At 42.0% G+C, this 11,152-nt stretch overlaps 1 protein-coding gene and 1 pseudogene across 1 annotated transcript; one reads left to right on the top strand and one right to left on the bottom strand.

The window, feature by feature from the left end:
* Positions 1 to 4,969: 4,969 nt before the first annotated feature.
* LOC111617645 lies at positions 4,970 to 9,249 on the top strand. Its single transcript, XM_023358917.1, has 2 exons — positions 4,970 to 5,749; positions 8,173 to 9,249. The coding sequence occupies exons 1-2, from the start codon at positions 4,970 to 4,972 to the stop codon at positions 8,968 to 8,970; spliced, it is 1,578 nt and encodes a 525-aa protein (XP_023214685.1). The 3' UTR covers positions 8,971 to 9,249.
* A 939-nt stretch (positions 9,250 to 10,188) lies between these two features.
* Positions 10,189 to 11,137, bottom strand: LOC111617644 (annotated as a pseudogene).
* Between the last annotated feature and the right edge of the window lie 15 nt (positions 11,138 to 11,152).

Raw genomic sequence — 11,152 nt, 5'->3', positions numbered from 1 at the left:
GTAAGTTTGTTTGCAGCAGGTAATCTCCGAAACTACTCATCCGATTTCAAAAATTCTTTCACCAATATTTAGAATGGAACTTCGGGGTGGACATAGGCTGTATATTATTCCGTTAAACATTCATATAAATTTAAAAATATAATCTAGGTTAAGGCTTTATGTCCAACAGATGGCGCTACGAGTACGACGCCCTAAGTTTGCTTTTCTGCCAGGCATTACGCTTTTCTGTGAAAATGAAGTAAAGCGGATCATCTTCTATCTAATTATATAAATAAAAATGTAATGTTCGTTTGTTCCTACCGATTCCTTTGAAATTTTGATACAACGCCGCATTCGAATGCGCACGTGTTTTAATATAATATACGTGTCGAAATTCAACCCCACTGAAGGGAGATGGTTAGGATTAAGGCTTACCGTAAAGAAATCTGCTTCTATTTATACTATTTTAGATGCGGTTTTTTTGCGTTTTAATAGGGTACGTCGAGAGAATGTACACTAAAAAGAAATTTTTCGAAAAATTTTCCCCCCACGGGGGAAGTGTTATACATTTATAATAGATACATTTTGAGCCACAACAACGCGTGACCGGGTCTGCTTGTATTAGATAATTAAATAATTTTTGGATTAAGATCGTCTGTTTCTTTACAATGTTATTCATAAATGCTTAAGTAATCGTTATTTTAATAAAAGAAATCATAATTTTAACCCCAAACGCAAAAAAAATGAAGACGTTTAAGCCGATCGTGTACTCGCCTAGCTACGCGTAGCAAACGCCATTATGGACGGTCCAGAACTGCCAGATGGCGGCGCTCACCCATTAGCCGTACACGTTTTGGGCTAAATACGTGCGCCTCAACCTCTCTACTGTCTTGTACATTAATAAACAACATACAGCATATACAACTCCCATATCAGTCTAGCTCAGAGCATTCCTTCTGAATTGAAAAATAACAGTATGATATACAGTAGAGCATCGATTATCCGACCCCCGATCAACTGTCACATCGGTTAACCGACCGCGTTCTAGTCATCAAATTCTAATGTCTGCTAGTGATGTGGCGCTACAATATTTGGCTACATCTTGGCTACTTTAATATTATATTTGTTAAATTTTTGCGTTTTTTAGCTGGCAACGACGACTCGACCATTGAAGGGCGGCCAGTATTTAAACGAGACTTAATTTTCTAATTACGAGTGGTTGTTTGTTTCGTGAGCAATAAAATAATTTAAAAATAATTTTTAACGACACAATAGCGACGATTAATATGTTTTAAAAAAATTTGTTAGGCTTAACATCGATGAAAATTCAACGCGAAGTAGGATAACGATATACTAATATACTAATTACATGGGATATACTAATATACTATACTAATAATGTATTTTTTTCATTCTTTTCGGTTATCCGACAACCCCAGTCCCCAATTGAGTCGGATAATCGATGCTCTACTGTATATACATATATGAATTCATAGTTCTGATGAAGTAGGTGTCTGGAAGCATAGTTAAATGGCAACATATTCACCTGACTTGCAATTACCAATTCAAAACTTGCATTACATTATTGACAAGACTATGTCTTGTTTATAAAATCTACTGCCACCCATTCTTATCAGCATAGAGGTATGAAGGAGTACATTTCGAGAGTTGATATTTGGCACAGAGTATTAGGTGCCCAAATCATTTGCGCATAAAAACTCCAGACTCGTAGGTAGTCGGAGGACCGAGAATCGTGTCAAAATAAAATACAAAATGGCGACCCTCTTCTACAAAAGGCAAGACAGCCACCTCACCCCACCGAAGTCAGGTAAGGGAGAGTACCACCCGCAGTCATTCTAAGAAGTGAACTCTGACCTTAGGACTGAGGGCGCCTGCGCGTGACCTTCGCCTTTTGATTTCACTTTGCTCCTAAACTCTAACGAGAAGAGATCTTTTTACTTCATTTAGTTAACCTTTCGAGTCGACAGCCGCGCGATCTTGGATTTATATTATATCTCGACGCTACTGTAAATATCGCGTTGCCGATACAAATTACCAGCAGAACAAAAGACGTGGACTTGACGGACAAGGTAGGACGAGCCACGTACAGATTTTAGCCACGCCGCTGAAGACGTGGTAAAAATTCAACCCGGGCCGACAGGCAACGGAAAGAAATTCACCGAAAATGCATGGTGGAGATGGGCGGCGAAGTCTGAACGATACCGAAGAAGATTGGAGAATGAGAACGAGACCCACTTCAACGTCAAAGTGATTACACTCAGTAGCGAATCTCCGAGACATAGTCTTGTCCCAAATACAGTTTTTTTATTCAAATTACAGTAGAGCGTCGATTATCCGAATCAATTGGGAACGGGTTCGGAAGATCGATGATTCGGATAACCGATTATGTACGAAAAAATAATTTATCCCATGTTGAAATTTTTCTCCGTTGCGTGTCGCTTCGCGTTGAATTTTCGTCGCTGTTAAGCCTAACGAAGACTATTGTATCGTTAAAAATTATTTTTTTATTTTGAACGAACGAAATAAATATATTGAAAAATATAAAAACAATAAAAAGTTATACTTCAGAAATTAATTTAGTATCAAAAACGTAAAATATTTGAGTAGCCCAAGACATAGCCAAAGATTGCAGCGCCACAGCACTGGCGAAAATTTAAATTTGCCGACTGGAATTCTTTCGGATGATTGACTTTCGGATAATCGACGCTCTACTGTATTTACTTTAACCATTAAATTTCTCAGAGATGAAACATTTTGTAGTGCCAACTTGATATACAGTAGAGTTGAAAATCCAAAATAATCGGGCTGAAACAATTTCAAATAACCAATTTTTTCAGCTAATTGATTGCACTGCCACAGAAAAAATAAAGAACTTGTTTTACTTTGTATAAGGTACTGTATTGTCATAGAAATTTAATGCTTACAAATGACGATAAATAATGAAAAAACGTCTAATTTATTAAAAATTATATCGTAAAATTAAAGTACAGTAGAGCATCGATTATCCGACTCAATTGGGAACTGGGGTTGTCGGATAACTGAAAAGTATGAAAAGATACATTATTAATAGACTATAGTATATTAGTATATCCCATGTAATTATTGGGTTGTTCGGAACGTAAGTTCGTTTTTTTCCGTGGAAAAAAACGCAATATTCTTATGATAAATAAATATTTTATTGAATTATATGTTGACCATTTTGGTCAAATACCTGTTGTCATCGTTTCTGGTGGTAGCACGATTTCACATTCATAAATGTTTTGATCGTTGCTTACAAAAAACCGATCCAAGTGATTTTTGACATTGTCATTTCAAGTAAATGTCTTACAGTTAAAAAAAATTGTACAGACCGGAACAAGTAATAATCTGAGTGTGCTCGATCTGGCTAATATGGTTGGTGTGATAGGACGTCCCATCTGTTATAACAGTTTCTGACCAGTTACCAAACTTGTGTGAAATTTGACATTATTGTGGTAAAACACTACACCTGTTTTGTCGATCAATTCTGGCTGGCTTTTTCTGTTTGATGATATTACGCAATTTGTTTACTCGAATGCAGTGCACTTTCGAATCAATTGTTAAATTGTCTGGTAAAAGCTCCAAAAAAATGTCCTTAATATCCCACCAAATAGTGCATTTCTCTAAGAACTCGTGGAATTCATATATCGAGCTTTAAAACGAAACAAATTTGTTTCAAGTACTCATAAATGGTTCAATTTGATAAATTTAATCTCTTAGTGATTTCACGTGTTGTTATTCGACAGTTTGTTTCAATCGGTACCTTTTATTTTGTTTTCATTGGCTTCAATTGGCCATCCATAACGTGGTGCATCTTCAATACTGAAATTGCGAGAACGAAATTTTGTAAACCAGTTTTGGCACTGTCGTTCTGTCAACACATCTCCACCATACGTCACACGATTTTTTACTTGCTTGAACAGCATTTTTATTTTTTTGGTAATAAAAAAGCAAAAAACTTTTTAAAATAATAATCGTCGCTATTGTATCGTTAAAAATTATTTTTAAATTATTTTATTGCTCGCGAAACAAACAACCACTCGTAATTAGAAAATTAAGCCTCGTTTAAATACCACGCGTTTCTTTATGCAGTGCTCTAGAAGCGCTTTACAGCGAACACACTGAAACTGGTTTTTAATTGGCCAACACTGCTCGTGACGTCATTTCGCTACACTGTCGCTGCATAAAGAAACACGAGGATACTGGACTCCCTTTCGCGACAAAGGCGCGAAATTCAACCGCCATCTTGGTGTGCACATTTCGTTCCTCGATTTCAGTGATTTTAATTAAGTAACTCTTTCCTGCGACTTTTGTCGACTTTACTACAGTTCCTTATTCTTTAGCTTCTGATCTTCTTCCTTGTCCTCTTCTCTGTCCAGGTAGGAGTTTTCCTCTTTGTTTCAGCCGGAGTGGCTTTTCCTCCAGACTCGGTAATGGCGTAGCCTTCGCGCGAGCGCCTTCAAAAGCACCATCGGGATCAGATGCACTCATAACTTCTGACGAATTCAGATTTATTTCTCCTCTGTCGGAATTGGAGAATCTCTCCTCCATCCGTTCGTCCCTTCCTTCGGACCAAATCTATACGATTTTTCTGGAAGGACAGGGACCTCTCCGACGTCTTCGTCTGGCTGAGCTTCGCGCGGCCTTCAAACTGCATTTCCCCCGACCGGAATTGCTGCTAGATGTCCGCTACTCCCGTAATGGTCTTCTAATAATCAAAACTCTGGATCAACAAGCTGCAGAAGCAGCTCTTTGTATTCCAGATATTGCAGGGATACCAGTCTGTGGACATCAGGCCCCGGACTGTGCCCATAACGCTTATCTCCTTCGTGGGGTGGATCCGTCGATCACAGCCCAAGAAATTTACGATATACTTTCGGACTCCCACCTTCCAATCCTAGAGATACGTCGTTTTACATGACGGGTTGGGGATAGCATCGGGCCTATCTCCATGGTTTACTTCTCAGTGGCCAGTGCCTCCCCGCTGGAATCCGTTACTATCTATTACCAACGATATCACCATGAGCGATATATTCCTCGCCCACGCCAATGCAAGCGATGCCGCAATTTTGGCCACTCGCCCACGACATGCCGCGGCCACCACAAATGTATTACATGCGGGGCTGATCATGACCGGATCACATGTACCGCTGCTGCAGCCAGCTGTGTGCATTGCGGAGGAGAACATTCTGCGGATTCTCCCCGCTGCCCAGCCCATCAGCAAAAGGCATGCCTGTTAAAATTCAGCGCCATCCAGCACTGCTCTTATCTAGAAGCCAAGCACCCACAGAGCAACTCCCCAAAATCATATGCAAGAGTGGCCTCAACTTCCCCCCCAAAACTGCCCGAGAGGACCCCTTGTAGTAAAAAACAGCCAGCTCTCTCTACTATTGGACAGACAGATGACATTTTGACCCTAACCAATCGTATTTCCCAATTGGAATCCATAGTGGAGAAGCTGTGCGCGAAGTTAAGTCTTCTTCGCTCTATCATTCAGCCTACCCTGCTTAACCAAACTCAGGGTTCCCTCCGTGAGCCGAGTCTGGACAAGGAACTGACCGTATCCATATCAAGTAAGTGCTCTTTCCACCCGATGGGCTCTTTGACTCCAGCACAACTCCCAAAGAAGAAGAAAGGACCTAAACCTCGTTCCACCGATCCATTGGCAGCATCCGATTCAGAAGATCCAAATTCGGACATGGACCACACGTACTCCACTGGATCCACAAGAGTAACTCCCCTAGAAGACCCCTGCATTGCCTCCCCAGCTGAGAAGGCTAACCTTCGCCGCCACCCGCCCAATACCACCAAGCATAATGTCTAACTCCTCAAGCAACTTGCAAAATCTCCACTTGATACACTGGAACACGAGAGGTGTTCATTCTAAGCGTGCTCTTCTTTTGGCGGTGTCTTGGCTAAGTACCGTAGACATCATCCTGGTACAGGAGACACGGCTAACTCCTGAAGTGGTCTTTTCCATTCCAGGATTCACTCTCTTCCACCAGGATCGCACCTCAGCTCAAGAAGGGGTCTCCTAACAGCGGTGTCCCACCGGTGGCCCGCCCACCAGCTTCCCCCTGGTCCCAAGATCACTGGCACCAAATATCAAGAGACCTTGGTATACTTTTCACTGGCTCCTCTCTCCCTTGTTAATGTATATTCCCCACACAGCGTCCTTTTGGCTGTTTCACTAAACCCCCTTTTGCGGGGCAATCACCACCCTCACATAGTGTGCGGGGACTGGAACACTCATTATCCTTATTGGGATAACAAGTGCAAATGCCGAAACATCACAGGTCGCACCGTCTTCGACTGGTTCTCAACCATGAACTTATGCTGTTGGAACTCAGAGGAACCAACTTATTTCCACCCAAACGGATCATCAGCTATAGACCTGACCTTCTGCTCCCCGGATATACTAGGTTCCGCCTTATGGAGCCCTTGCGTGGACACCTTAACCAGTGACCATGCTCCTATTTCGATCACTCTATCTCGAGCACCCCTAACCCGACGACTACCCCTCGTTTACACTTTTCAACAAACTGGAGTCGTTATTCAAATAACCTCAATCAGCTTTGGACTACCGAGGAATCGATTCCCACCTCGTATAACGCCTTTGTAGACACTATCCGTGAGACAGTTTCCTCTAATACTATAATTCGCTCCATTCCCTCCTCGGGTCAACCACCGTGGTGGACCCCTGAATGCAGCTGCCTTAGAGCGCTTAAACGTCGTGCGTTCCGCCTAGCCTGCAGGCGGGCGTCTCACTCCTGATGGGATAAATATAAACAATTAGGAGCAAAACTCCGTCGGAAGTCCCATCAGGCTCGTAGGGAAGTGGTGGGGTCATTTGTGTGCCTCTCCCCCCTCTCCATCCACACTCTATCACATCTTCTGTCGACTGAGATCCCCGCCAGCAATCACGGCCACACAACATATAATCCAAACGACAGACTACTTACTCAGTCCCATCCAGCAGGCGGAAGCCTTTGCATCCTTCTTTGGGCGTACCTGCCCAAAGGGCATTTTTGCTCCCCTTGATGATCCCCGGCTAGGGGCCCCAGAGTTTGACGATTCCCCCTTTCATCTCCTCGAACTCCGCCGGGCCATACACCGTCTTCAGAACACTACAACACCGGGCCCAGATGGCATAAGCACACACGCCTTACGGACACTCCCAAATGTGGGCCTCTCAGCCCTCCTTAATCTCTTAAACGATCTCTGGGCCTCAGGATCCTGCCCCACAGACTGGACCTCTTTTACCGTTGTTCCGATCATAAAACCGGGTCACCCAGCGACGATATGCCTCTTATAGGCCAATCTCTCTTACCTCTCACGTCACAAAACTATTTGAACGGCTAATCCTGTATTGAATCCATAAATGGACCTTTCATTCCGATATCTTCCATCAACACCACTTTGGCTTTCTCCCCTACCGAGGGGTAGAAGAGATCCTTATTACTTTACACCACCATATAGCCGTGGCCCAAGCAAGAAAGCACTGGGTGTACCTAGTCGCACTCAACCTAGAAGAGGCATATGACTCTGTGTGCCAAGAAGGACTCCTAGCTAAATTAGAATTTCTCGATATGGGAGGGAGACTCTTGTCCTGGCTTAAATCATTCCTATTACATCGTTCTTTTCGCGTCCGTTGGCATGAAGTGCTGTCATCTCCTCACGCCTTTATCCAAGGCGTCCCCCAGGGAAGCATTCTTGCCCCCATTCTATTTACATTATACATGGCAGACCTTTGGACTGCTCTCCCCCCCATGTCACTGCCGTCCTTTACACGGACGATTTATACATTCTAACCTCGAGTACTAGGCCTTCTCAAGCAGTTCGCAAAGCGCAATTAGCCCTGGACCACCTAGAACATTGGGCAGCCACATGGAGTTTATCCTTTTCCACCACTAAAAGCGCTTCCGTCGACTTTTCTCCCGAACTCCACCCCCTTCACTTACTTTGTCTCTTAACTCAGGTAATATCCCTCAGCGCCCCTCTCTCTGCATCCTCGGACTTCATTTTTTGCATAACTTCACTTGGCACGCCCACGAGACTTGTGACCCGTGCTGGTTACCTCCTCAAATTTTTTGCTTCTTGTAGTAACAGTGCCAGGAGAGCCAACCTCCTTCGCTTAATCTATACCGTCCTTAGCCCAATGGCGGGATTTGGCGCTCCTCTCCTGGAAGGGGCTCCCCAACCACTATCCGTCACATCGAAAAACCCATCCACGAAGCCCTTCGCACAGCATTGGGCGTGCCCAAGTCTACTCCACTCTTATCTTTATATACCAAGTCTGGGTATATTCCATTCCAGTCTAGGCTGCATCAGAAGGCTATATCGCACGCCATCACCCACCTCTCAAGAGGCCACTATAGCCCTCTCTACAAAATTTTCAGCACAGCCTCCAGTCTAGACTACTACCACTGGCGCCCCTTCCAGGTCCCATATGCCTCTAGGGTTCTCTCCCTGATTCGTCAGGAAGGTGTACCCATCTCTCACCTCTACCGGCAAAAGTACGTACCCCCGAGCCCCACAAACATTCAACCTAGAATTTGTCTTGACAACTTTCCAAATGCTTCCAGCCAACCTCCGGCAGCCTTGAATGCTCTTTTTAATGATCTACTCTCTACCAACTGGCGGGGTTGGACTCTCATTGGGGCAGATGCCTCAAAATCACACCTACGGATGGCCTTTGGAGTGGTTCTTCCGGCTCAAACGATCAAGGAAACTTGGGCACTACACACGAGCTGCAGTGTCTTCAGTGCGGAGGCTCTCGACATCCAATGGGCAGTTAATCTCAGCGCCCGTCTTAACACTCCGATAGCCATTGTCTCGGATGGCAAATCAGTTCTCCAGGCAGTCACCAACGTAAATTTTTCCTCTCCAGTGGTTATTATTGACCTAGCTGCAACTATCAGTTCTCACCCAACACCCCTTGAAATCGGGTAAACCGTGGTCACGTTGGCATCCACATAAATGAAGAGGCAGATCAAGCCGCTAGCCATGACACTCCCATCGGCTCCTGGTGGAGACCTCTCATGGCACGTGACCTCATATGCCAGATGCAGAAATCGATCATCCACAACTACACCGATACCTGGTCTACCATTCTTCAGGGAAAAGGTTGCGACCATCTCCAACCTTTCGTACCTTGGATATACCATCGCGCCTCGTCTCGCCACACAGAAACCCTATTGGCTAGACTTCAAACCGATACGGCCCCTTGAACAATTTCCTCTATTCTCGACNCTGATAAAATAATTAAAATAATAATAAAAAATAATTAATATTTCCAGTAATAGTTTCGAATTAAATTTTTAAGAAACAAAATTTATGGCGTTCTTATACTTCGGTAACGGACTGCGGAACCGAGCCTATTTTTACAAGTATAAAATACAGAGGTTGAGGTACGCGTATCGGCCAAAACGTGTACGGCTGACGGTCCGAGCGCCGCCATCTGGCAATTCTAGGCGGTCGATAACGGCGTTGGCTTCGTGTAGAATGGCGAGTAGAAAATCGGTTAAACTTCTTTTTTTTCTCTTTGCAGTTAAAATTATGACCTATTTTATTAAGATAACGATTATTTAAGCATTTACGAGTAGCATTGTGAAGAAACAGAAGATTTTAATTCAGAAATTTTTAATTATTCAATTTTTTAGCCAGCGATGTAAAGTGTCGATAACATTTTTCTAGCTGTATTCATAAAATAGCTTATCGTAGTTTTCTTTTCAGAATGATCGAGCCAGTTTGCGAAGAGCTGGAACAGAAGAGGAATTTACCGAACGTAATCAACTTCTACAAGAAATAAAACAGTTAAAATATGAGGCTCGGATAACATCCGAGAAATCACAACCACCAGCCATTGCTGGGCAGCGATGACATCTTTAAGAGTATCGTCTCCCGACTTTCCATCCGGTAAATATAAAAACTTAAAAATTATTTATATTATAATTATTACGACAATTGTATAATAGTTATACATTTCTAATTATTAGATGAAGATACCAATGTCACAAAAAAAGAAGAAAAAACGTTCTTGTCTCATACTTACGAAGCAAGCGAGACCGAGAGAATCGGTTGAAACGAGAAGAATTAAATTTAAATAAAGAACGACTGAAACTGGAAAAAGAAAAATTTGATTCAGAGAGAAAAGAAAGTCAAGCGTTATTAGAAATACTTTTGAAAACTTTGAATAAAAATTAAAGAAAAATTGTTATAAAATTGAATAAAAATTTTTATAAAATTGAAAAAATATTTATTTATTGATTACATTCTAAGTATTCGTCCAATTTGGGGATAAACAATTAAAATAATCTGATGTTGCACTACCGTATAAGCAAGTGTGACAGTTTGTAAGTAGTGCACCAACAACATACAGTTTACCGACAGGCTGAAGAAACAATTTCAAATTTTTTTAAAATCTAGAAAAGCAAATATTTGAATTATTTTCCCAAATACCCATTCCACACTACTCTCTTACTGAACTCATCCTGGAATTAAATACTTGTTGCTCGGATGTTAAGCTAGCATCTTGGAATGGTGTAATGAGGTGTTGATGCAAAGGATAACCAGAATATCCATATAAAACAAATTGGGTCCCGTTCTCAGAATAAGGAATCGCAGCCAAATGCTCTAACAAATTAGATTCTCTTAACATTCCACTGTCATGACGTCTTCCTTCTATTGGTCCAAATAAATTAGCAATCATACCATCAGGTGTAACCACTGATTGAAATTTCAAACAATGTATACGTTTATGGCCACTGAATACCACCCTTTGATGTGTTATTGGTCGACAAATAGGATGTGCCGTTCCATTTACAAACCCCCAACAATTTGTCAAAGGAGCACCTTTTGCTGTTATTACTTGGCTAAATAAATTTAATTTTTCTCTTGTTAGTTTTATCTTGTCAATATTCAATAACAATTTGGAATGGCTATTGTATATGATATTTACTGTTTCATGCACAAATCGTGAAAGTTCATTTTTTGATCTCCCCAACAAAACAGAAATATCATCAAGTCTATTAGGATAAACTAATCTTCGTAATAAAATACATAATGCATCAATTCCAAGTGAACGTGATCCATTTTCACAAATGATTACAGATGGAAAGCGTAAAGCAGAATG

The sequence above is a fragment of the Centruroides sculpturatus genome, unplaced genomic scaffold (assembly GCF_000671375.1).
Source record: "Centruroides sculpturatus isolate CEXI.00-Female unplaced genomic scaffold, Cexi_2.0 scaffold1753, whole genome shotgun sequence".
Taxonomy (NCBI): Eukaryota; Metazoa; Arthropoda; class Arachnida; order Scorpiones; family Buthidae; genus Centruroides; species Centruroides sculpturatus.
Note: the sequence above shows the minus strand (reverse complement) of the source record. Positions and strands in the feature narration are given on the sequence as shown.